We start from the raw sequence: 25,696 nt of genomic DNA on the forward strand, positions 1-25,696 counted from the left end.
TTCTTGGAGTCCCTCTGCACCCGTTTCTGCAGCGACTGCGCAGTGTCTAATGAAGGATTTGCAGGTAGGGAGGTGCTGCGTGGGCGAAGATGCAAGCGCTGCGCGCAGAAGAAAGCACCTCGCTACCCAATGCGGGTGCGCACGCAGACACGCAGAATCAGAAACTAATACATACATCCGTAACCTGGGTGAGGCTTGTTCACTGTAGGCGGAGGGGAGGAAAGGCCACACGCCGATATGTGCGTGTGTGCGCGCACGCCTGCGCGCTAGTCATCGGGCGATAGGGTGGTGGCATGCACTTTAGATTCAGTTCTTTGGCGGTTGTTTTCTGCCCCCCCCCCCTCCCCTCTCTTATCGCGCACATCTCTCTTCCCCCTTTTCCTTCGTTTCCGTTTTTTTTTTCTGTGTCTGTCTGTCTGTGCGCGTGCCGCCGCCAATGTGCGCGCAACGAAGCAGCTGAACAGACTGCCAACAAGGCGCATCGAAATAGAGAGACCGCGCCAAGAAGAAGGAGGGCAAGAACTCAATAGGCGGCCCCCCAAAAAGAGAAGCGCTCGGGTGCGTATGCGTGTGTGTGAATGTGCTGCGGGACTGAAGGAAGTGCTGGGGCCGGCCACCGCAGCAGCTTCTTGAATTATCCCGATCCAGGGCCTTGAGGGGTGGTGGTGGTGGTGGGGCGAATGGAATGGGATGATCGCGGGGTATCCGTCACGAGGCAGCTCCCCCCGATTCGACTCGTGGCACTCCCCTCGCCTCACTTTGTCCTCCTTTGTGTGACGTTATGCCGCAGGATAAAGGACCGTGACGCCTTCGTGAGCGTACCACCCACTTGTGCAATACATATCTTCTCCCGCCTTGCCTCACGGTGCGCGCTCCTCCGCGTCGCGTTGCATCAGACAGGTCCCATGCCCAAGAGAAGCGCTTACGCGTTCCTTTGCTGCGCGTGTTGGAGGCGTGTGTGCATGGGGCGGGTGGGCGCGAGGGGCACTGCCTGGCGCACTTCCCCTGCACTCTCCATCTCCTCGAATCGCCCATCTCTTCCTCTTTCCCCCTTCTTACACCGTCCCCCCTTCCCTAAAGAGACAAGAGCCACAACGAGTGCTGAGTAGCCAGCGTCTCAGAGAGCGGAGGCGGCGGGAGGCCCCTTTCCCTCCCCCCTGAGTGGGGTGGGGTTCAGGCAGCAGACTTGTCCCCGAACGCATCCGCTTCTTGGCTGGTGCCGTCATCCCTGTCGGCGCAACTTCGCGTTCTTTAAGCGCGCATGGGCCAAGAAGCTTCCTCACCGCTGCACACACGCACGCACACACATACACATATATATATATATCCGCAGGTGAAGGGCCCCCTCTGCATACTTCTTGCTGTGCCGCGTGCCCATTCGTGCACCATCATTGTGGACTAATATATTCCCTCCCCCTCCCCCTCCTCTCTTCCTCCCTCACGCGGATGTGCGGCAAGGTGGTTATGCCGCTGCTGCGTGATGGACTCGCGGGAGGTGCTGGCTGTGACCCTGAGGGTAGAGCAAGGGAGGGCAGCGTCGGCTGTGGCTCCTCCCCTTCCTCCTCCGCCCATCTGTTGCCCATGGTGGTGTTCGACGCCGCCTCAAAGGCTCCTCACTCTCCCCATCGCCTCCCTCCCTTTGGGCCTCCCGTGGGCTCTTCCTCCCTCCTTACGCACGCGAAGACGCATCAAAACAAGAAGGGCAGCAAGGCGGCGAAGAGGCGGCACAGCCTCAATGGGTACGCGTGTGGTGTTAGCGACCTTCGCGCGTGCACGTGCGTGTGCAGACGCACCCCCGCATAGGCACATCCTCACCTCGACCTTGGCCTTGGTGTGAACGTCGTGCCTGTGCGCGTGTATTTGGCGGGACCCTCGCCTCCCTCTGCATTCCTTGTGCTTCGGCTCTCCCACGCGCATGCCTGCTATAGTAGTAGTGGGCACACTTTCCGGAGCTGGTCGACCGCGCGTCTTCTCCCGCCATGCGCTTTCTGCCATTGCGACGCGCGACTGACGGCGGCGCTTGCCTGTGCTCCTGTGTGCGTATGTATATCGTTTAGCGTGTTGGAGCGACGCACACGACAGCTGCGGAGTGGTATCCCTTCACTCACTTCAACGCAGAAATGTTCACGCGCAGAGGCGCACCCCAGTTGGCTTTGCCGCGCCTTTTCAGTAGTCGGATGAGGGAGAAGAAAACTCTCTACGGGCGGCTACGGACTGCATGAGAGGCGAGCGGAGGCTTGACGGGCCTGTCTGGACACACAGGAGGAGGACCATTAGAGGCTGTGATGGGAAGGTACCTGAAACGCATGTGCGCAAGCGCGACTTCGCTCATAGTTTCTCGGTCGTTGCTCTCAGTCTCGCTATTACGGAGGTGGGCGATGCTGGAGAGTGCGGCTTCAGGCTCAGACCGATTTCGATTCAGAAGAAGTAGCGCGCTGCGCAGTACGACGGGATACTGCACCACCACCCGTTGCTGATGAGGTGGCCATTTTCAATGCCCTCAGCGCCATTCTTTATGCAAGACTTGTCACAGAAGACGCTGCAGCCCCCCTCCCCACTCGGCCATGACCACCCTTATGACTCGCATGTGGCTCTGCCGAGATCCTCAGAGATGTTCTGCTGTCGGCACCGACGCCGCCCCCACGCAAAAAAAACTAAACAGCGCTGAAAAAGGCGCAGGGCGGCTTTCTCTACGGTCCGCATCTGCGATCCCTCTCTCGGTGTGCGTGTGGGTGTATGCGCTGCTCGCTGTAGCTGTCGATCACGAGGTGCGCCTATGCGCAGCAACAGCGCGGCTCACGATGACCTCTCTGCCCGTAGCTGTCGCTCCCGTGTCTCTTGAGATCATGCGGCGCCTTTTTCGTTGGCTTCTTTGCGCCGCCTGAGCCCGGCCGCCCTTCCTATCGTGCCCCGAGTCTCACTTCCTTGCGCAAATCAAATGTGTTCGGTGCGCACCTATACGCACACGCACCTGCTCACATACGTGCGACTGCGTGATGTGTGCTGTGCTGGGCAGTGTGCCGTTCGGCTTACGTTTGCTTTACCCTTTCGACCTCGCGTGCCTCTCTCGCACGCCTTTTCTCTTTGCCGCGACGTGGACTCGCCTGATCGCGCGGGCCTGCGCGCGTTTGTTGCCGGTGGAATCTTTGCTCCCCGTGCTTTGCGTGCGCGTGTGTGTCTGCGTTGTCCCTCCCCTCTTCCTGTGTAGGACGCACTCGTCGGTGCAAGCGCGCGGCGCATGGGTGCGTGTGTGCTCTTCGTTGCCTCGGCAGGCAGGCACGTCTGCGTGGGAGGCAACGACTCTCTCGGAGCTGACTGCGCTCATCCCCATCGCTTTTCTCTCGGTACGTGTGCCTTTTTTTTGTTGATCGTCATTGAAGCACAAGACCGGGGCGAGGGGAGACGGAGAGGGAGAGGAGGGTGCGCGCTGTCCGCGCGCACAGATGCGTGCTACGCCGCCTGGGAACGCACATGTACTGCAGCTGCTTGGGCTTCCCCTCTCCCGTCCTCTCCTTGCATCACCCCCTTAACCAGCGCGAGTGGGCGTGGCGGCGGCTGAAGTGACGACTAGCCAGGCGCTGAGGAAAACAGCTCACGTGCGGTGCACGCGAGGGCGGCTGCAGCTCCTCCGTCCCTCGCCGTTGGCCTCGATACCTGCGCCCCGTCGCACCCCTTCTCGGTATCTCTCGCCCGCCCGTACGATGGCCGATGCGCGCGACACCGTCCCTCCCCTTGTCCCCCTCTTCACCCTCTCACTCTGCACTCGTCGCGCCTTCCCTTCTCTTCCCCCCGTCTCCCCCGCCCGCTGCTCTGTTTTTCTCGTGTCCCTCGCGACGTGTGCGTGCCGCAAATCGTCCGGGGCACGCGACGCCAACGCAGCGAACGGGCTGCATCAGTGCGAGGAGCGTTAGCGGCATGTCGCTGGGGACGGCATCCATCAGCCTTGCCGAGGTGCGCGCCGTCCAGGATGGTGTGGCGAGCGACGTGCGCGAAGATGGGCGCACACTGCTGCAGCGCCGGCCTATACATATCACGGCCCGGACGAGCCCCTCTTGCCTGGCTGCTGCGGCTGCCGGTGACGCACAGGAGAGCTACAGCGGCAGCTATGTGGAGGTTAACGCCAGCGGCACGGTGGTGCTGGCGGCTGCCACGCCTTCGGTGGTGGACGGCTGCGCCACTGCCGGGCCGCACTCTAGCACCGACACGACTGAGGGGTGCGGGCCAGACACAGGCAAGGGCCAGCTGCACATCACCATTGATGCCGTGCCGCACGTGCTCGACGCGTATGCGAGCGCTGTCGGCGGCCGCAGCGTGGGGCGCTACCGCCGAGACTACCTAGCGTTTTTGGCATCGACGGTGCGACAGGTGTTCGGCGCCGCGCAGGTGGAGGTGCAGGAGCAACAGGGCCTGGCGGAGGCCGAGGTAGTGCCGGAGGACGATGCCGAAGCCAGTGGGGGGACGGCCGCGGCGCGGTCGTCCAGCCCGTCTGCTGGCGCACCCGGGGTGGCGGCAGCGGCAGGGAGCAGCAGCGAACGCGTTGTGAGCGGCTTCCTGCGACGGACTTGTACGTTGGCGAGGGCTTCGGCTTTGTGATTCATGTCGACGTGCACGTCCTGCAATGCAGCGGCGGCAACCTGTTCACCGCCATTGCGTATGCCGTGCACGCGGTGCTCCGGTCCCTTCGCCTGCCCGCCGTCACGCTGCACAAGGCACCCGGAGACGACGCAGGTGTGTCGGTCGAGGTGGATCGCTCGCAGCCGTATCGCAAGGCTGTCAACTGGGCGGAGATGCCGCTGCTGTGCGTGCTGCTTGTGTCGCCGACCGGGCACTGCGTCGTGGACCCTACTTTGCGCGAGGAGTGGGCCATGCCGCAGCAGGTGCATGTGGCGGCTGGCGCGAACGGCCAGGTGATGTACTTCCGCTACCAGCAGCTTCCGTCGCGCCGCGGCAACGCGTATCTGCTGCGCCCTGCGGAGCGACCGTCTTGCACGAGCGAGTGCGCGAGCTACGTGGCACCACCGTGTGCGCTGAGTGTGAACGACTGTTGGTCCATCTTGTCGGACGCCGTGCACGTCTGCCAGGCGATGCTGCACGAGTGCGAGGAGGCCCTGGTCCACGGCGAGAGCACCTGAGCGGGAGGCGTGCGCGTGTGTGTATGTGTGTGCTGCGGAGGGGTGCGCGTGCCAGTGCGTCTGCGGCCGTGGTGCCCCGCCAGCTGGGCGTGCGCAGGCGTCTCCCCCTTTCTGTTTCACTGAGCGCTGTGGGGTAACATCGAATAACCGCCCACGCACACCCGAGGTGGTGAGGGCATCATTGGGGGCTGAAAATAGCGACTCGAACAACCGAACAGAAACGTCTGCCCGCGAACTGCGAGGAGGAGGGCGTGGTGGTGCTGGGGTGGGCAGGGGAGCCGAGGCGCATGCGTGCCTCTCTGAATTGCGCATCAACGCCACGCCGATCGCGGAGAGGCCCAGCGGCCATGCCGCAACACGCATCCGCCGGCGCACCGTGTGTGCGTGCGGGAGATGCCTTGCGTGCTGGCATCTTGTCCCCGACAACGCAAGCGACTAAGGGCGCCGGGCCTCGCGTGGGGTGCGGCCACGCCACGATGCGAATGAGCTGAGTGATACCGCCGCCACTTCTTTCGCCCCGCAACGCTGCTCTTCTGACAACCACTTTCCCCTTTCTGTGGCACACTCGACTGCGTCCACCTTCACTCGCACGCGCACACGCACCTGCGTGCCAAATGGAACTGCCGCATGAAAGACGCACACGCACGCCATACACGCAAGTGTTGAGGTACCGGCTGCGCCTCCCTTCTCTCTGTAGAGCTTCCGCCCCTCCTTTACAGCACACACACACACACACACACGCACACGCACGAGTGCGTCTTACTTGTTAGACCCCTTTTTATTTTTCTTTCGCTTCCCCTTCGCCCCCTTCCCTCCATTGACGTCACCACACTTTGCTTCCCCACCTTGCGTGCCTTAGACCGTAAATCCGTCCCCCCTCCCCTCCCTTTATTAGACGCCCGCGCGCTTCGCGCTCTCCGTCTCCTCTCACTGCCCTCCCCCCTTTACGTTGTGGTCTCACGGGCCCCGCTGCCACCTGTGCCTTGGCGAGTGCCTCGGTGTGCGGCTGCGTGTGAGGACATCGCTCAGCGAGTCCAAAAACAGTCATCATACAGATTACACGTACGAACGCAGGCGCACCAGCCATACAGTCAGCGTCAGGCAGGGGCTCGCCACCGCCCTCCTCTCTCCCCCGACCCCGTCACCTTCCCGCTGGTGCTTACTGCATCCTCGCTAAAGGGAAGAGAGAGCTCACACACACACATACAGATACACGAGCGCCCCGGAACACTGCCATCGTGGTGGCGCCCCCCTCCCCCCTCGTACCCCCTCATTTCACCCCCTTCGCTGACCTTCACGCGTGCGCACTGTAGACTAGATACCCCCTCCCCCCTCTCCCTCTTCAACGTGCGCCGCTGCGTCTCTGTTTTCCGTTCCGCGTGTGATTGCTGCCTTCACAGGAGAGGCCGTCTCTCTGTCTCTCATTCACTGCAGGTTTGTGCGTCCACGCGCGCACTCTTTTGTGTCTGTGCCTCCCTTCTCGCCCCCGTTTTCTGTTTGTTCTTGTGCCGTTCACCGCCGCCGCTTGCGCGTGTGCCTTCTTGACTTCATCTCCTTCACTCGACATCTTTTTTGCCCGTCCCGCGCCGGCGTGCTTGCCCCCCTCCCCCCACCGTGTGCACGTGCGCCTCTCATTGCGTGCTTCTTTTCGCGATACACACACATATATATATATATTCTTCGCTGCGTTCTTCGTTGCCGCGTGCGTACCATTCTGCAGAAGCACATAGCTGCCCGCGTTCGCCTCGCGCCTACAGGCTCCGCCTAGGCGCCCATCGAGACTTCTTCCTACTCGCCCTCTCCCCTTCCCCCCTACGAGCTCTCGACACCGTTCCTGCCTTGGCAGTTGTGTGCAGCTCATCTCCCTCGCTCCCTTCTGCGCCGGCCACCTTCATGGCTTCTCCCAGTGGACTTCGCGACGCGGACGACAATCAAACTGCTGAGCAGCGCGCGATGACGGCTGAGAAGGGCGCTGTACCACCGCTGAGCCACACGGGTGGCTGGGCTGCGGCACCTGCGACGTTTGTGCGGCCGCCGCGCAACCCGCCGGAGTGGGCCGCTGTTGCTGTGCCGCGCGCGCGTGGCGCTGGGCTGCCGACGGTGAGCGCGGTGCCGGTGCTGTCGCTGGACCGCGAGGCGGAGCGCGGGTGCGCTGGCGTGGCGCCTGCGGCGACGGCGCCCGCTGTGCAGGTGGCGGCGCCTGTGACGAAGCCCATGTGCGGAACGCGCAGGCTCTCGGCGATGCCCGCTGGCGCGCTGGTGGAGACGTTCAGGGCGACGTGCGAGGGCCACGTGGCGGACTCTGCGTGCACGCCGCAGGGCAAGGCGCTGCTGCAGGCGGCGCTACGGACGCAGCGGCTGGAGGTGCTAGACGCTGTGGTGGCGGAGCTGTGCCCGCGGCTGCGCGACGTGGCGGTGGATGTACATGGGTGCCACGTGCTGCGGACACTTGTGGAAGCGTGCACTGCAGAGCAGACGGAGTCGCTGATCGGTGCGATGCACACGCCGGTTGTGCTGAACATGTGCACCGCATCGCAGTACACGCGGCGCACGCTGCAGTCGCTGTTTGAGCGACGCGAGGTGGACCTGTCTGCGCTTGTGCGTGTGCTTGCGGAAAACGCGGGGTACCTCGCGGCGACGCAGCAGGGGTGCATCTCGCTGATGCGTGTGTTCGAGCTGTGCGACGCCGCGCAGAAGGCGGAGCTGGTGCGCGACCTGCTACCGAAGCTGGCGGCGCTGTCGATGGATGCGTTCGCGAACTACATGGTCCAGTGCGCGATCGAGCACAGCGATCGCACGACTGCTGCGCAGTACGTTCTGGCCCACTTTACCGGCAACATACTCCAGATGAGCTGCAACAAGCACTCCAGCAACGTGCTGGAGGTGGCGCTGCGGTGCTGCGGTGAGGTCCCGGCGGTGCGACGCCTTTTTCTGGATGAGCTTGTGTATAACCCGGCGGCTCTGAAGGAGGCGGTGAGCGACCCGTACGGAAACTTTGTGGTGCAGGCGCTGATTGGCGTCGTGACGAACCCGATGGAGTTCAAGCGCATGGAGGACCGCCTGCGCCCTGCACTGGTAGGGTGCCAGTTCGCAGCGAAGATCGAGGGGAAGGTGAGGGCGAAGCGTCCAGTCCCGCACCACGCGGGCGGCGCACCGCACCATCATCCTTGCCCTCAGTCGCACCAGCAGCGGTTGCAGAGGAGGGAGTCACAGTTTTTGCGTTGCCCGACGCGCGTGTTCGCTCCATTGGTGCCAGTGGAGCCGGCTACACCTCGGCTGGCGAGCTGGTGCACAGCACGGGGTGCGACGGATGGCAAGGAGTGCATGTGCGCGCGTAAAGTAGCGTTCACAGCGGGTCAGTCGTTCTTGTCGACATCGACGAAACATTTCTGCCATTTCCCGTACGAGCTGCCGCGTTTTGTTACCGTCGCCGTGAACTCGATCGGCACAAGCGGCTGCGGTATTGTTTTTCGCCGCCGAGTCCCTGCTCGTTGCCTTCTCGAGGAAAGGCAGTGCCAGTCCTTCTCTCCGTCCGTGCGCCCCGACGATGCCATCTAGTCAGATGCGCGTCTGTGGAAGATTTTATTTCTCACCGTATTCCCTCTCTGTCTGTGTGTCTTCCCCGTTCGAGAGGGGCAGCTCTCTCCTTTTGGGGCCCTATCGGAACAACAAACGCATTGTCTGTTGCTGATGTGTTTATCGGTTACACCTCCTCACAGCCTCTCTTTCTCACCGCTTCTTTTTCTGTTCTCTCTCTTTGTTGTTGAGCTCCGCTCTCCTCACCCGCGCGCTCCCCTCTCCTTCACCGATTTCCTTTGCTCTCTTATCTTTTCTCTCACCTCACATGACAGATTTGGCGCTCATCGCTGCTTACGGTTTATTTATTTTTGTGTTTTTTATTATTTTTTATTTTTGGTTACTGCTCCGTTCGTTCTCACGTTTCCGTTTCCCTCTTACGTTTCTGCTGCCACTGCTGCTATTCGGTCCCTCCAGCGGTGTGCGCTCGCTCTTTTTTTTCAATTCTCTTTCATTGTATGCTCACGTTGTGGTTGATCCGAGGGTGGGGGAACACCTCTCGCGCCGAAGCTGAACGCCCGTTCCTCTCCATACCTCCCCCTCTCCCTCCTTTATCTGTGTGCTGCCGCGCAGATGCAGACATGGCGTATATATGTCAAGATACTCTTATGGATACCTGTGCAATATGCTGTAAGCACAAAAAAAACATAAGACCACATTCAAAAAAAATCACAGACGCTGTGACAGACCACCGCCGCTTTCTCATCCGCCCCCCTCCCCCTCCTCCCCAACTACCCAAACAAACAAATACAGTTTTATTTTTTTTAGCATGTTGGGATCGGAGCCATTTAGCTTGTGCCTCACATCGTCTTTGCGTTCGCTTCTTGTGGCCACCCGGAGATATATATATATTTATATATATTTTTTCTTTTGTCTCATCATCATCGGGTATTGTAATGTTTGTGTCTGACTTTGTGTACACTTGGCGTCTCCGCCCCTGACTTCTTTTCTTTGGCCTTTGCGTATTTCATTCTTTGGTGTGGCGTGGCGTGTTTCCTCCTCGTCTCCTATTATGCCTGAGCGCGCGTGCTTTCGATAAGGATGAGTAAGCGATACACCTGAAGGTCACACTCACTCAACAGCATGGAGCAGATCGTTCACCGGCTCTCACACGTACGCGGTTCTATTCGCGTTTCCCCTCCCCCCTCCCTCTCTCTCTGCCCCGTCCTCCCTCCCCCTACCGACGGGTGGGGTGGGGTGGGGCGGGGGGAGGGAGGACGGGGCGATTAGACCCCAATCAGACACAGATGACTTTAGACACACATTCAAGCAACGAGAGGCGAAGAGAAGTTTACCTTCAGTCATTGACAGGCACTCTCAAACAATCAGATAACCATGCATTCATTACAGTGCGTGAGATGGACAAGTGATCAAGGAAATCATATCGCAGTCGGCAAGCCTGCGCCGCCGCCGCCGCCGCCTCTCTTCGAGTACGGTGGGGAGCAGCGAAGCTCTCTTCATAGATGGAGATGGCAGCGAGGGGTCACGCGCAAAGGCCATGCGCGCTGACGACCTGTAGGCGCACTATACCCTCTCGCTCGCCCATCAGTTGGTACGCTGCAGCTGCGAGCTTCCTCCATCCTCTCTCTCTCCCTCGCATTACTTTTCTGTTTGTCGGCATGCTCTCATCCTATGCCGCGGTGATGGCCCTTCGCACGCCTTTCCGTTGTATTTCGCGCTCACTGCGGTGCGAGTGTGGGTGTGCTCTTGCGCTCTCTCCGTCGACATTCGCTAAAAGAGCTGGCGCAGCTGTGCGTGAGCGTGCGTGTGGTATCGACGCCTTTAGCTCAGCTCCCCCTCCTCCGCGCTCTCTTTCTCCTTCTGACATTTACAGGGGCTCTCTTGGACCACACACACACACGCACACATACACGGAGAGAGATACAAAGTGGGCGCGCGCACCGATGTAGATCGGTGAGGTAGCCCACACGGAACGAAGCAAGAGCTCCAACTGATTGCACGCACCACAGTTGCGTATACGACCGTTGCAGTGGGACAGAGGCAGGGTAGGCCGGAGAACCCTCCCTGCCTCCCACGCACACGGACACAAGTACACAACGGTGGACAAAAAAAAGGAATAGCCGCCGGTGGGTCCGACGACAGCCGGGGAGCCAAGTGCTGTCGAAAACGCCATTCTTTCAGAGGAAAGAGCATTAACAGCGCCCTGAAGTGCTGAGCGGGGGGAATGGAATCGTCGGCGGAGCGCAGATTTCCAGTGCGAACGAGGCGTGACGGCAATGCCCCCAGCACTGCCGCCTCCGCGTCTCCGTCCCCCGGCATGGCGCCTAGCTTCTTTGTGCCTCATGCTGCTTACATGTCGGCCAGCGCGGGCGGGGGCGACAGGACCAGCGGGAACCTCGCCCCCTCGCGGCAGCTACGGCTGCCGCGCCGCCTGTCCCCATCCTGCGGCCGATCGCCCGACGCCTCACCTGCCACCGTACAAACGGATGCCGCCGCCTCTTCGTCCGCTCCAGCAGACGATGCCTCGCGCCTGCCTCTTGATTTGCTGGAGCCTGCGGCGGCCCGCTGGGCGTCGACGGCCGGCCGTGGAGGTTGCTGGGCACCTCGTGTGCGCAGCACTCTGGGCCTGCAGAGCGAAGTCGTCGACACCGGCGTCTTCGTGTGCCCCGACACGGTTGTGGCCGCCCTCTACTCAGCTGAACCAGGGCGCGCTCATGTGGTGGTGACAGCCGAGTCGGGTGGTTGGCTGCGGGTGCGCGAGCAGAAGACGGGTACCATTCGCCATCAGCAGCAGCTGCGCGATGGTGGCGAGCTGTCGTGCCTGGCGTGGGCTTCAGTGGCTGGAGACACAGCTGTCGAGCCGTTCGGCGCAGTGATAGTGGCTGGCCAGCTCAGCGGGCTCATTAGCTTTTACGCCCTCGTCGGGGAGTCATTAGTGGAGCTACCATTCGCCACCTGCGTGTTCCATGAAGCCCCGCTGCTGAGCTGTTTGCCGCTGCGTGTGCCGGCCTCGGCGTTAGGGCCAACGGCACCGAGAACCAGCGGCCTGGCAACCGCCTTGCTCTCTGTGGACGCTGACGGCGTCGTTGCGCTGTGGTGCCTGCAAGCGGTTGAGGCGGGTGGAGGCGCCGGTCGACAGGGTGAGGCAGAGAAGCGGTTCTCCGCTGTCCTGCTAGACTGCCGGCACGCTTCTTTGCCATCGCCTGGGCGCTGTCTGGCCGACGCCAGGGTTCAAAATCGCGAGGGAGCATCGCCGTCGCCGCCCCTCCCGGCGCCACCAGTGGTGGTGGCAGCTGCAGCTCTCGCACATCCGTCGCCTTCCCCGTGCTGCGTGCTATCGACCCACCGCTTTGCACAGGAGCCCCTCTCTCCGGCCGGCGCCCCAAGCGACGACAGCGAGGCAGATGCGGCGGGTGCACTGAGTTGCGCGGCGGTGCTTCTGTACAGCTTCGCAGCCTCTGCTGCTGATCTGAACGCAACGACGCTGGTGACAGACACGGGTGCCTCGACAGGGTTGGAGGACAGGGTGCCTGTTCCAAGCGACGAGCAGCCGTGTCTCCAGTGGGGGTGGGAGGTGCTGCGCGTGTATCAGGTGCCTGTGGCGCTGTGGCAGCAGAGGGGTGCTGGGGCCAGGGCTGCTTCCGCGCCGGTGGTCGTCACCGCCCTCTGTATCACGGGCTGCGTCAGCCGCAGCGGCACTGCGGTGCCGGCAGGCCAGCTCTGGGCCGGTACCACTGACGGCTGTCTCCTCGTCTGGGAGGCATATACAGGTCAGTTTGTGCGATGCCTGCACTCGGCCTCTGCGGCGCCGGTGCACAGTCTGACGAGCGTGCCGCCGCCCGGCTCGGCGGGGCAGGCGCTGGTGTGGGCGAGCCAAGCGAATGGCAAGGTGGTGGCGTGGAGTGCAGATATGTATACCGTGGCGGAGGTACTACCAGTTAGCTACCCTCCACCTGGCCCACGGGTGAAGAGGAACGGCGATGCAGGGGGCTCGATGAACGGCATCGACCCTGTAGACCAGGTGGTGACGGTGTGCGACGCCATCGACCTACTCCGTGCCACCCGCCACTGCTGCGCTCCGTTGACTTCGCCCGCCCCGTGGCGTCGCGGCTGTGACTTCACGCTGTTCGTAGAACCTATGGAGCAGGTGTGCATGCAGCGCGCGTGGTCAGTGGCCAGCGACGGTACTGTGCGCACGTGGCTGCTTCCCACTGGAAGCGCAAGCTCGGATGGTGCCATGGCGGGCACGGCTATTGCGAGTGCCGCCTCTGCACCGACAGGCGACGCAGAGAGCGCCGCCCCCGCTGCCTCGCTAGACATCTACACTGTTCAGCGCTACTTACAAGACCGCGCCAACGCGTTGGTGCGTGAGCGACAGGCACAACGCAAGGAAGCGGAGTCCCAGCAGGAGCAGCTGCAGATCCTGCAGGAGCGCAACAGGGTGTTAGCTGCCGCTCTGCAGCAGGCGATCAGTCGTCTGGAACGGGTGGGTATGGACGCGCTGGTGAGGTCTGCGTCACGGCCAGCATTGTCCCCGTCCACTGCACCGTCACACGACCGCGACGGCGCAGGTGCGACACCGGAGGAGCCGGCCGGCTCCTCACCAGACTCTCCAACCACCACCACATCCACAAGGGCCCTCTCTGATGTCGCTGGCGCAGAGAAGCAACCCGCCGTGGTAGCTGAAGCCTCTACCGCCGTCGTGATGGCGCCAGAGGTCGCCGTGCCTCCACAGCGGCAACTTACGATGGCGCCCTCAACGGTGCAGCTGCACGTGCATACAATTCAAGAGCTTCTGCAGGTGCTACACGTCAAGCTCGAGGAGAGTTGGAGCCGCAATGATGCTCTGCGCGAGGAGCTGCTTAAGTATCAACTTCGCTCGCTTGAACAGGAGGAGGACGTGGTGCGGCGCCTGCGCGCGGCTGCGGTGGTTGCGACACAGGGCACCGAAGAGTCGGGCAGGACGATACGTGGGATGGCAGCACCGCCAGCTACGCCTGCGCTTTCACCACTGCGGCCCTCGCCACATACTGCTACTTCTTCCCTCTCCGAGGGTACCCGTGACAGTTGCGCACAGACGGGGGGTTATCGGCACGGGGATCGTGCGCCGACGCCACTGCCGCCACAAACCTGTGTCGCTCCTAAAGCGGCACGCGCGAATGTCACGGGTCGCAACACCCCGTCTCGCACGTTCTGCAGCCCGTCTGTAGAGGAGCTGCTAAACTTGCGCGTTTCACCCTTGCGACCACTGTCCCCGCCCCCGCCGCTGGAGGTGCTGTCGGCTGCGGTTTCCTCCACATCCTCAATGAAGCCCCGCACCACGCCCCCGTCGTCCATTGGGGCAAGCCTGAGCACCGCTACTGCAGCGGAACGTTTCTTCAAGGCTGCATCCGCTATGCTGAATTCTTCCACGCCCACTCATGGAGGTGCTGTGGGCCGAGCACGCGTGCCCACGCCACCGGTGCTGGTGGTAACAGCGGAAGAGGGTGCTCGCGCCACAGAGGGCGATTATACGGGCAGCGATGACGAGGGCGAGCCAGCTCTGCTAGAGGCATGGTGCACGAGCGAGGGCGACCTCAGCCCGATTCCAGGCCCAAGCGCATTTGCTGGTGGTAGGGGTGCGACATCCAGAGATGCGTCCGACGTTTATGTAGGTCGGCACCAGCGGTTGTCGTCCTCGCTCTTCTTCCCATTCACGTCGACCAGCTTCTCCGCGGACCAAACTGCCGGCGGCAGTGGCGGTGCCACTTATCGCCCCTGTGAGACTTGCGCTGCCCCGTCACCAACACGCCTGGCGGCGACTTGGACAACCTCGGCCCGCGCAGCAGGGCGGGGTGATTCAGTGACGGACGATGTGCGGGCGCCGGTGCCTGGGGCGCCGTCTTGCCGACCCGGCTCGCTAGCTGTTAGCAATGCGCCCCCAGGAGCAGTAGCCACTGGCGCTGTTCAAGGAGGGTCGATGCCGCGCGCAAGCTTGACGTCCGCCGGGGGGGCGTTGCAGCGCGCCTTTCGCTCTCCAATCATCTATCGACCATTGTAAGCCCATTTCCCGGAAGCGGGTCGAGGCTGGGAAAAACGTGAGAGGAAGCGGGGCTGCTGCTGCTGCTGCCACTGCGTTTCACCCGACATGGCGCTCTTCTGCTCGGGAGTTGATGCTTTGCCGCCCCCCTCTCGCGTGGGCGCACACCGTGCGTTTTTTTTTTCTTCGCCACGATGCTCTGATCTCAGCGTATGGACCACACGTCTCCGTCTTTCCCCGACATGCGACGGGGTGACGGCCTGTGGAGCCGCAAGGCGCGTATAGTCTATGAAGAACGCGTTTCTACGCCGCTGAATAGAGGGTGTCGACGAATCAAGGGGCAGAGGGTGATGGTGCAACAGCGGCCAGCGGCGTATTGGAAAAGTTGCTACCGGCGGTGCAGCGGCACATGTCGTGATCGCTCAAATCATGAGCACTTCGGCGCAGAAGCTGAGCACTTCTTCCTAAGCCCATTTCTGTGTGCTCTGTGCGCGAGCGAAGCTCTCCTCTTCTTCCTCCTCTCACGGCTTATCACCCCCAGGAGCGGCTTCACGCGGACACCTGCTCATCTCCGCATAGGCGCATGCCTCTCCTCCTCCATGGCCGGCTTCTTTTTCCCCACAAACACACAGGCACAGGCGCAGAGCTGGTGCGCGTGCGTGTGTGAGCACACAGCAGCACTGCGTGCAAGTGATGCAAGAGCGGATCGCATTTCCTGCACACCCTTTTCTATGCCCTCTCCGTTGGCGAGGCGCGCGCACCCCTCTTGATCCTTCTCTGTTGCCCCCCCGCCTCCTCTCTTCCCCTCGCTCATCGTCTGGAGTGGTTACCGGCACCCCGCATTGTCGCTCGTACCGATAGACAGGCAGACAGTTGCACGTGATACGCGCACCAGCAGCAGCAGCAGTGCCCCTCTCACCCCCTTCCGTGCCACGGCCGTTTTCTGCCGTGTTTTCCTTTCCCGAGAGAGGGAAGGGGAGGGAGAGGGCGGGTGCCGTGCCCGCCCCCTCTCTGCACCGTTACCCAACCCGACATCGCTCGGCGATTGCACTTTGCCAATGCGCATCACAGCTGAGTCCAACTTAGAAATAAACCCCGGCGGCACTTGCGCCTCCGCTGCCGGTGGCCCGGATGAGACGGCCGCTGCCTGGCACGTGCCCCGCTCGGCCAAGGCACAGCATGCTCTGTCCCTTTTTGCGAACCTGCGGGCAGGCTTGCGCGACTCGGCTCTGCTTCAGTCGTCGGGGTCGGCTGCGCACGCAACCTCGGAGATCCGAGCATCTTCGGCGGCGCGGGGTGGCGTCTCCGTGCCGCCTAGTCAGATCCACGCACCAGACAGCAATGGCCGGTCGTCATCGTGCACAGCTGTTTCAACGCCGGGTGATAATGCGGCGCGCTTCCGCAGTCTGAGTGACCTTCGACGTGGAAGCAGCAGCAGTAGATGCGACGGCGCCACTGCGCCGCAGGTGTACACGGATGCCGAGCTGGAGTCGCTCTCGCCAGCGCAGCTGCGCCATCAACTGCGCGTCACCGCGGCCGTCACCCAGCGTCTTCACCAACTATTACGAAGGCTGGAGAGCGAGGTGGAGGCATGGAAGCACAAGTGCTCCGAGCGCGAGGCGAAGGTGGAGCTGGGAACGCGACATGCCAGCATGCAGGAGGCGGACACCGAAGGGCCTCCGAAACCTTCGGCCTCACCACCAGACGGTGTCCATTCCTGTCGATGCACAGCGGCTCTATCGTTGGCGACAGCGGCGGCAGCAGCAGCGACTGCCTCGTCTGATGTGGTCGCAACCACGGCACCGACCCGTGAGGCTTCGGAGACTCGCACACGTCAGTTAGAGAATGAGGTGAAGCGGCTGGAGGCGCACAAGGAAGCGCTGACGAAGAGACTGTACGTGGCGGAGCAGACTGTCGGAGGACTGAGGAAGGAGCTCCAAGCTGCGCTTGACGCCTCGCGCGTGACTTCCTGCGCCGCCTCGACACCTCCAGGAGCGATGAACACGACCACCGGCCAACGGCCCACTGAGAAGTCCTGGTCTGAGGAATTGGAGGTCAAGGAATCAGCAGAGTCATCTGCACAGGCGCCACCGAGCCCGAGCGGTGCCGCAGCGATGGTCGAGAGGGTTGGCCGCTGCAGCGGCGGTGCTTTCGGAGGTGACGCGGCCGTTGAGGTTTCGGCCGCTCACTTGCGCGACACCGTATGCCAACTGCAGCGCCGTCTGGAGCTGTCAGAGGCGCGCGTCAGGGAGGCATTGCAGATTCAACTGGACGCGCTGTTGCTCCATCGCGAGTCGACCCCCTCCTCCGTAGCCCTCGTGAACGCAGAGGTGCAGAAGCTGTTCGAGCTGATGCAGCGGCAGCTCATGTCAGACGCGGTGCAGCGGCAGGTCGAGCGAGCGCGCATGGGCGAGCTGCTGTGCCAGCTTCAAAGTCAGCGGCTTTAATCGTAGAGAAACTCTGTGCTGAGGGCGACATGCACTGAAGCGCACGCCTGTTAACGTGCACACCTGCCGTGCACGCATCTCTTTCTGTGCTGCGCCTTGCTCCGTGGCGCTCCTCTTCACCCCCTTGAAGCTTCCCATCATGTGCAGTATGCCGAAAGGCGCGTACACTCCAAGGACACGATGCACGCACACACACACACACCGCTGTCACGATGGTGAAGATGCCCTTTTTCGAGGTTAGGCATGCGCGCGTGAGGAGGCACGAGGCTGTGGCTGCTAGGTGCACGAACGTGGCAGCTTTGTGAGTAAGTCGAGCGAGAGTGGGGTGCGTGGGCGACCATCTCACCTCCTCCTTGGCCTCTCAGCGCCTTTCCCATCTTCCGCTGTAGACAATGGACGGTGGCGCCCTTGGAACGGACAATGATGGCGGCTTTTCACTCGCCTGAGCACTCGGGCATCGGAAGCGCATCACCTCACTCTCTCGCTATCACGACAGCGCGACCGCCGCCATCGCAGAGGAACCGGGCGCGCGTGCCCTCTCTCACCACTGCGTATGCTGCCCCGCCCTTGACGCAGTTCCGGCAAGGAAACAGAAAAAAATGTCGTCCGCCCTCGCGAAACTCTTTGCCACCCTCCTCTTCCTCCTCCACTTTTCCCGCCCGACATCGCCGCTGCAGAAGTTCCCCTCCCCCCACCCCCACATCCGTGCGCGCCCGCACCACTCTACAAGGATACACTCAGACAGACACACACACCCACACCCACACACATATATATATATAAACACTGCACTGGCCTTCATCGTACCTCAGCCCCGCTTCTCCCTCTCCAAACACAATGTCGAACCGGGTTATTTTACAAGCCTTTGATGAGTACCAGAAGGCACGCATCAGATTCGTGCAGACAGTCGCGGACCTGGCCTCCAAGCCGGCAAACATCGAAGCACTGCAGCAGGCGGGTGTAATGCAGCTGCTCCGCCCACTTTTGCTGGACAGCGTGCCATCGGTGCAGCAGTCTGCTGCGCTCGCGATTGGCCGCCTCGCAAACTCATGCGAAGAGATGGCGGAGAGCGTCGTCTCTGGGGATGTGCTGACGCAGCTGGTGTACTCGCTCGGAGACCAGAATCGCTTCTACAAAAAGTCTGCCGCATTTGTGCTGCGCAGCGTGGCGCGCCACTCCCCGCAGCTGGCTCAGGCTGTTGCCGATAGTCAGGCTGTGGAGGCGCTTGTTGGCTGCCTGGAGGAGTTCGATCCGACAGTGAAGGAGAGCGCCGCGTGGGCTCTCGGCTACGTCGCCCGCCACAACGCCGACCTCGGGCAGGAGGTGGTGGACAAAGGCGCCGTGCCGCCACTGGTGCTGTGCGTGCAGGAGCCAGAGCTGTCACTGAAGCGAGTGGCAGCCTCGACCCTAGGCGACATCGCGAAACACAGCCCAGAGCTGGCGCAGTCCATTGTTGACCAGGATGCCATCAACCACCTGGCGCCGCTCATCACCAGCAGTGACGCGAAGCTGAAGCGGCAGGTGTGCCAGTGCCTGGCGCAGATCGCCAAGCACAGCGTTGAGCTCGCGGAGCTGGTGGTCGAGGGAGAAATCTTTCCCAAGATCTTCCTGCTGCTCGCGGACAGTGACGAGGTGGTGCAGAAGAACGCGGCAACGTGCATTCGCGAAATTGCGAAGCACACGCCGGAGCTGGCACAGCTCGTGGTGAACGCCGGAGGTGTAGGCGCACTGGTCGAGTACACCGGCGCGACGAAAGGCAGCACGCGTCTGCCGGGTGTTATGACGCTCGGATACCTATCGGCCTTCTCCGAGACGCTGGCGCTTGCCGTCATCGTGGCGCACGGCATCATGCCGCTGGCGGACGCGCTGGAGAAAGAAGAGGAGGACCATATACGTGCCGCCGCGGCGTGGTCGCTGGGGCAAATCGGCCGCCATAGCGCCGATCACGCCAAGGCGGTGGCCGACTGCAATGTGCTTCCTCGCTTGCTGGACGTGTACCTCAGCCCCCGAAGCTCCGACGACCTTCAGACGAAGAGCAAGCGCGCCCTAAAGGCAATCATCCAGCACTGCGTGTACCTTCCCGCGCTAGAGCCACTGCTGCATCCCGATGCGCCGCAGGACGTCCTCAAGTACGTGTGCGGCCAGTACGCAAAAGTGCTGCCCACGGACGTTGCCGCGAAGCGCGAGTTCGTCGCGAACCGCGGCTTGGCCACGGTGCAGCGCATCAAGGCTGAACCGGGCAGCTCCCTGGCGGAGTCCATCCAGATCATTAACAGCTGCTTCCCGCCGGAGATTGTAGAGTACTATTCACCGGACTACGCGCAAACGTTCATCGAGAAGATTGAGAATTACCACGTCCAGCAGCACTAGCGGGGAGAGCCGCCCGGGGCCCATCGTGATCGCCGAGACGGGCGCGAAGGAGGAGCAGGACACGAGGTGCGGCTGCTGCTGCTCGAACCTGACACCAGGCACGCATAACGGCAGCCATGCACGTTACCCTTCCTTAACTCCTCCTCCGGGTCTCTGTTGCCCTTGCCATCCCCTGCTCTGCTGTGTCGTCGTATCTCGTCGTCAAAGCAGTCCCCCGCCCTTCTCTCCTCACCGTTGTTGTCCGCTGCCATTCGAGGTGGCGATTCTTCTCGGCCGCTCTGCCGTCGTCGGACGTTGGCGTTTTTTTTTGTCCTTTGCGTGCGCGCCTGTCTGTGATGCAGAGGATGGGGTGTGTGTGGGGAGTTAGAAAAGGAAAGGCGCTGCTCCTCATGCATGTCTTTGGGTTTCCGTTTCGTCCGCTGGGGCAGCCCTCCCCTCCCCTCCCCGTTGCCCTAATGTACATAGGCCGGATGAACATAGAGAAGGGGGCAGAGAGACAGGCCCCCACCTTCACCCTTGCCGCTGCCGCCTACACGCAGACGCTGAACCACCCACTCACCCATACGCCGTCTGCCGTACCTCCCTTCCCCTTTCATCGTCCCGTAGCGGCTCTCGCTTTAGCTTCGCAGCGGGGCGGCGGTGGATAAACGGCGCAGGCGGGCGCGGCGACGGCGAATGTGCTGTCTCTTCTCTTGTAACTTTTACCCTTTCCCTTCCACTATATAGGATCGCTGATGTACGTGCGCAAGCGAAGGCGCGCGCCTCCGCCACCGTCTGCGTGGTCCACAGAGGCCCATGCGCACAGACATGCATGCTCGCTTCCTCGTTTCTCTTCGGCCTACCCACGACCCTCCAGCTCTGCCACGGCTCACGTCTTGGGCCCTTTCTCACCGCTCCCTCCCCCCATTCTCACGCTCATCGCCCTCCCCCCTCCTGGTCTCGCGTGTCTTTTTGCCTGTCGAGGCGTGTCCATTGCCCGTGGCTCACTCTCCTCCCCGTCGTGAAAGCGGCACAGTGCGGAGGGGTGGGGAAGGGGCTGTATGACCTTCGAGTGCAGCCGTCTGTGCCGAGTCACGAGCTCTGTGCAGAGGAAACATAACGCGACGTTGAGCGGCACGAGGGCGTCGTGCTACGTGCAGTTCGGGCCCTTTCACTGCAGCCGCTGCTGCCGCTGCCGCTCCTTGGTTCCGTTTGATGCATGTGGGCGATACGAGAGGGAGGGGCGGAAGGTGCGATCCATGCACCCACGCGGGGCCAGAGGCAAGGTACCGAGGCCCCGGTGTCGTGCTGCACGCCCTTAGGAGGTGCGTATGTGTGATGTGACGGAACCAGTGTGTGCGCCCTTGTCCACCCGCCGTCGCAGTCGAGAGCGGAAAAAGAGCAGCTGAAGACGCGTCCCTGCCGCGACGTGAAATGGCCACCACGTGACAGAGGCGAGTGTGGGTGAGGGGAGTGGCGCTATTCTGATGCCATGTACGCGTGTGCCGGGCTGGTGGTAAGGGGGAGTAAATGGGGGATGGGGAGGGGGCAGCCAAGCGAGTCAGATACGCTCGCAGGATGCAGCGCCTGTGCTGGCGAAGAGCCCCTCCCCTCTCTGCCATCCGCCCCCTCCCGAGGAGTCTACGCACCGGCACACGCGCACTGAATGCTCTTTTTATCACCCTGCAGAGAGAGGCACACGCAGCCTTCCTCTCGCGCGCCTTCTCTGGGAACGTCTGCACCTCTGCGTGTCTACGCGCATCTCATCATCATCTGTCTTCTTCACTCTCCATTGTTGCGCCCTGTCTCCCGCCTTTCCCTCTTTGTGTATTTCTGTGCGCGTGTCGCTTATCACATCAAACTTCCGCTGCGCCGATGACGTCGCACGACAAGGGCAAGGAGTTCATGTGTGTGAGTGCGCGTTGCGCGTGCGTCCGTGTCCGCACTACAACCCTTTCTTCGTCCCTCAGCTTCTTTCGCCAGTATCGCGCACCCTTCATCGCTGGCCCTCGAGACCGTCGTCGCGCACACACCGGCATACGCGACACGCCCGTGCACACACAACGCAAGGACACACGGGCTCTTCAGGCAGCATCGAGTCGGTATATTTACAGGGGGAAGGCGACAGTGTAAGCAAAGAATAGACGACACAACCCCACTCGCATGCAGGCCCCGCCTGAGGGCACGCTTCAGTGCTGCGCGCCTGTGCCTGTGTGCGTGTGTGTGCACTCGAGATCGTCGCTGGCATACACGGCCGGCGCTGCCTCCAGGGGCGCCCTCGCCCCCCCTCTCCCCTCCCCTTCCGCCGCCTTCTCCATACAGACGTCGCAGACGCGCTTTCTCGTCTTCCCCAACCGAATGAACCCGCAGGAGCCTCGGCCGCTCTCCAGCGCAGGGCCGCTGCCGCCACAGAGGCAGATGGCCATAACTCCTCCGCTGCACTGCGCCAGCATCTCGCGCAAAAGCGGGCGACGGGGCGAGGAGACGATAATGTCGGCGATGGTGCCGGATGGCATCGCCGGGCACGCTGCGACGAGTGTGCTGCAGCCGCCGCTGCCTCTCAGCCCCCTTGACGGTACAGTCAGCGACTCAGCAGTTGCCTCTGCATGGCTGCCGTCGGTGACCGCGCACGTAAACAGAAGGAACTGGGGCGCGCCCCTGCCGCCGAGAGGCGACGCAATGTCCCAGCGAAGTCTCGGCGATGCACCTGTCGGCGATGACGGCCAGCAGAGCAGCGAGAAAACGTCGGATCACGGCGAAGGGGCCGCCGTGGCGGGGCGGGCCCACCTATCGACTACTGTTCCGCTGTCCGAGTCCGGCAACCGTTGGAAGCGGCCCCGCACGGAAAACATTCGCTTCATTTCGCTCTTGAAGGAGGTGTTCATGTATCTGGACACCGTCGCCTCCACGCAACAGCAGCAGCCCGGTCACGAGTGCGCTATCGGAGGTGCAGAGGAGGATGCAGAAGGCAACACACAGCAGATCGCCGTAGGCCCGTCGTGCACTGCTGCTTCGTGCAACAGCTCGGCAGGTCTTCTCATGCCCGACGGTGTTTTGACCCGCAACAAGGGCAGCAGCCCCCCCGTCGGTACGACATCAGCGGCGCTGATGCCTGTCGATACGGCGGCTCGGGACACGATGCGTGTGCTGCAGCAGTGCTGGGAGTACCGCGGCGCACCACACGACGCCTTTGAGCCTGTTCACCTGCTCTCCCCCATTACGCTTCATCTTCTTCTCACGTACGGCCGCCACACCATCACGCACAACGGCCAGTACGTGGTGCTGGACGGTGGTGCAGCGCAGTTGCCTTGGGTCGGCTGTCTCTACAGTATCCTGCTCACCTACGTCTACCGCCACCGCCTCCCCACGGCGGCCGCTGGCAGTGACGCGCTTGGCGGCAGCGCCGCCCCCTCTTCGGAAGGCATCTCGCGCCTACTGCTGCTGAACTGCCACAGCTTCGGGTGGCTGAACCACATCGGCTCCAACGAGTATGAGTGCAGCCATCGACGGCTTTGCCAGGCGCGAGAGGCCCTTCTCGGGCTCCTCGAGGACCCCCGCTACACAGCTCTCGGCCGCCCTGCTGGATGCCCTCTCTGCGCCTCGTCTAAAGTGGGCGGTGATGCCTCAACGTTGGTGCTTCTGGGCGATACAATTGTGATGGAGGGAGGCGTCCCATCGTTGGGGCTGGCGCGCCCGCGCGACACGTTCACGACACACTACCAGTATGGCCGTGGCATTGCTTGCTGCGTGCCTGAGAGGGGTAGCAACCTTCAACTGGGCGCCCCTGGTGCGCCTCTGATGGCGGGCCGCGCCCCGTACACATCAGCCTCAGTGACGGGTCTATGCGTCGCCCATCTGGAGCCACCGCGGCCACCAGCAAGGCAGGTAGGCGGCGAGTGGCATCCGCACCCCCATCAAAGGCTTCAGCATTCCGCCACCTCGTTGGGCGGCTGCCACGTTGAGGTGGACTCTCCTGCCTCGGTCCGTTCAGGCAGCTACGGCTTGGATGACCCGTGGCCTGGTGCACACTCCTCCTCCCCGTGGTTGTCGAGTACAGGCGCAGCTCCTCGTCGGCTACCGCCGGTGTGCTGCGGTGTTTGTCGTGCTGTGGGGGCGGTGGGTCAGGCTGTCCTGCTGGGCCCTACCGGTCCTCTCGTAATACACGTGCAGTTCGACGCGCGGGAATGGCTCGACATGAGTGCGCGAGCAGCTCCAGCAGCCACAGCCCACGGCTGGCTGTCTGCCGCCAGCGCCGATACCACGGCAGTGTGTCCGCCGCCGCTGTCCCATTTGGTATCCCAATACACTGCCGACGCAACCCCGGCGCTGGGAGTGGCCTTGTACGCCGTCTTGCAAAGCGAAGGCACCTTCGACCTCACGGTACAGCACCCCGATGCTTCTGTTGGAGGTCACCACAGCAGCTCACCGCATTTTGGGGGCTCTGCCCCACTCGCTGAGTTTGTCGAGTGGCTAGTGCGGCTCCTGCACACCCCGACACCTGCTCTGGTCGTTGAGTGGCACACACCCACCTTTCCCTCAGCTGCCAGCGCCACCTGCGCCACGCACAGATGCGAAGATGCAACACCGAACTCATCGCATGATTCGGGGGTCGCTGATGGCTCGCACGTGCCGCTCTCGTCGCCCTGCTCCCCCACGGCACAGCTGCACTCACCGTTGGCCCCATCTAGATCCTCACCCGCGACGTCTCCTCATCTCACTGATTCCTGCCGCTCCGCGGCTAGCGTAAGATCGACGTTTAAGGTGACCCGCCTCTGCAGCGGCGACGAGGGCCACGCGACCGCCTCGCTCTCTGCGGACTACCAGCACGCCGGAGGCTACCGGAACAACTCTTCCGCACCTCACGGGGCTACTATTACCACCACCACCACCGTCCCGTTAGGTATGCTGGCGCAACCCCGCCACTCCACCGTGATGCAGCTGCTGGAGACATACAGCGACGTGTTGCAGAGTCGCGCCGCAGTATCTGCCTCCCATGCCGACACCTCGCGGGCCACCCCCTCCGTTGGTAGCTCCCGTGCTTCTCCACCCTCCCACGCCAAGGACACAAGCGGGAACGTCGCCGAGGCCATGAAGCCGCACCTACTGCTGAATTGGCTGCTGGCGGCGCAGGAGTCGTTGCGACTCTGTGAGGCTACATCCTTCTTTGACGGGGTAGAGCGTCCGCTGGTGCTGGCGAAGGAGCTCGAGGTGGCGGCCGAGGCGGAGCGGTTCCTCGACGCGACTTCTGTAGTGACTTCGCTGCAGTTTCGTCCTTGCCTCGGACGCCTGTGAGAGGGGGTCTATTTTTTTTTTTCTTCGCGTGGTGGTGGTCGCGTGCTTGCCTCTGCGGCCCCTTCCCGTTTGCCCCTCGGCGCGTCACCCCAGGGTGCCATGAGATGGCTCCTCTGCCGCCGTTGCGGCTGCCGATGAGCATGCCGGATAGGCGCACAGACCAGTAAGAAGACGCCAACGCTTGAGTGGGGTGAGAATGCTCATGTAATGCCCCGCCTACGGTGGGGCGGACTGTGTGCGCGTGTGTGCGGGCGCTGCGTGCGTCACCGTCTTCGGCCCGCTCTTGCACTGAAAGGGGCCATTGCGCTACGTGCCGTACCTGTCTGCGGCTCGCAGGCTCGCGCGTTCGGCAGCTCTCTGCGTTCCGTCCAACATCTGCGCTGGCTCATCTTCCCGCACTGCTCCCCATCCCCCGATTTTCTCCCCCTCCTCCGCTGTGTGTCTGCTTCGGTGAACAACGGCACCCTCTGCCCCCCCTCGTAAAAGAGGGAAGAGAACGCCTGCCGACTTCAAAGGAAACGCGTAGCCGTACCCCCTCCCCCTTCCCCCAGTGCGCCCACACCCGCGCCGCTGCGGCCCCCGCTGCTGGTGTGTTAGCAGCTCCACACCCCATTCTATTCGCTCTCGCACCGCCGTTCGCATACACATCTATCGCACAGAAGCGCTGCGCGCGCCCTCATAGAAGCGGCCCTCCCCCCGTCTCGGGCCCGTCCGCTCTTTAGATCCCCCCTTCCTCCCCTCTCCTGCACTGTCATCTACGCAGCGGCACAATAGAGATGCATCGTACTTCTGCCCGTGCTTAGGCCCGTTTCTCTCTCTCTCCCCTCCGTGCGTAGCTGCCGTGAAGCACCTCGGCCTACCCACGCACACGTAGCAGAACCCTCCTCCTGCGGCTCCCTTCACTTCAGCCATTCCCCCTG

At 62.6% G+C, this 25,696-nt stretch overlaps 4 protein-coding genes across 4 annotated transcripts; all 4 read left to right on the top strand.

Annotated features, from left to right (window-relative positions):
- Positions 1-10,893: 10,893 nt before the first annotated feature.
- On the top strand, positions 10,894-14,709 carry LSCM1_06476 (uncharacterized protein; the record flags this gene model as incomplete). The annotated part of the gene is made up of 1 exon (XM_067323901.1): positions 10,894-14,709. The coding sequence occupies one exon, from the start codon at positions 10,894-10,896 to the stop codon at positions 14,707-14,709; it is 3,816 nt and encodes a 1,271-aa protein (XP_067179215.1).
- A 1,037-nt stretch (positions 14,710-15,746) lies between these two features.
- On the top strand, positions 15,747-17,135 carry LSCM1_06477 (uncharacterized protein; the record flags this gene model as incomplete). Its single annotated transcript, XM_067323902.1, has 1 exon — positions 15,747-17,135. One exon carries the CDS (start codon positions 15,747-15,749, stop codon positions 17,133-17,135), a length of 1,389 nt encoding a protein of 462 aa, XP_067179216.1.
- Positions 17,136-17,972: 837 nt separating this feature from the next.
- On the top strand, positions 17,973-19,505 carry LSCM1_06478 (uncharacterized protein; the record flags this gene model as incomplete). Its single annotated transcript, XM_067323903.1, has 1 exon — positions 17,973-19,505. The coding sequence occupies one exon, from the start codon at positions 17,973-17,975 to the stop codon at positions 19,503-19,505; it is 1,533 nt and encodes a 510-aa protein (XP_067179217.1).
- Positions 19,506-21,842: 2,337 nt separating this feature from the next.
- On the top strand, positions 21,843-24,776 carry LSCM1_06479 (uncharacterized protein; the record flags this gene model as incomplete). Its single annotated transcript, XM_067323904.1, has 1 exon — positions 21,843-24,776. The coding sequence occupies one exon, from the start codon at positions 21,843-21,845 to the stop codon at positions 24,774-24,776; it is 2,934 nt and encodes a 977-aa protein (XP_067179218.1).
- Positions 24,777-25,696: the final 920 nt, after the last annotated feature.

The sequence above is a fragment of the Leishmania martiniquensis genome, chromosome 20 (genome assembly GCF_017916325.1).
Source record: "Leishmania martiniquensis isolate LSCM1 chromosome 20, whole genome shotgun sequence".
NCBI lineage: Eukaryota > Euglenozoa > Kinetoplastea > Trypanosomatida > Trypanosomatidae > Leishmania > Leishmania martiniquensis.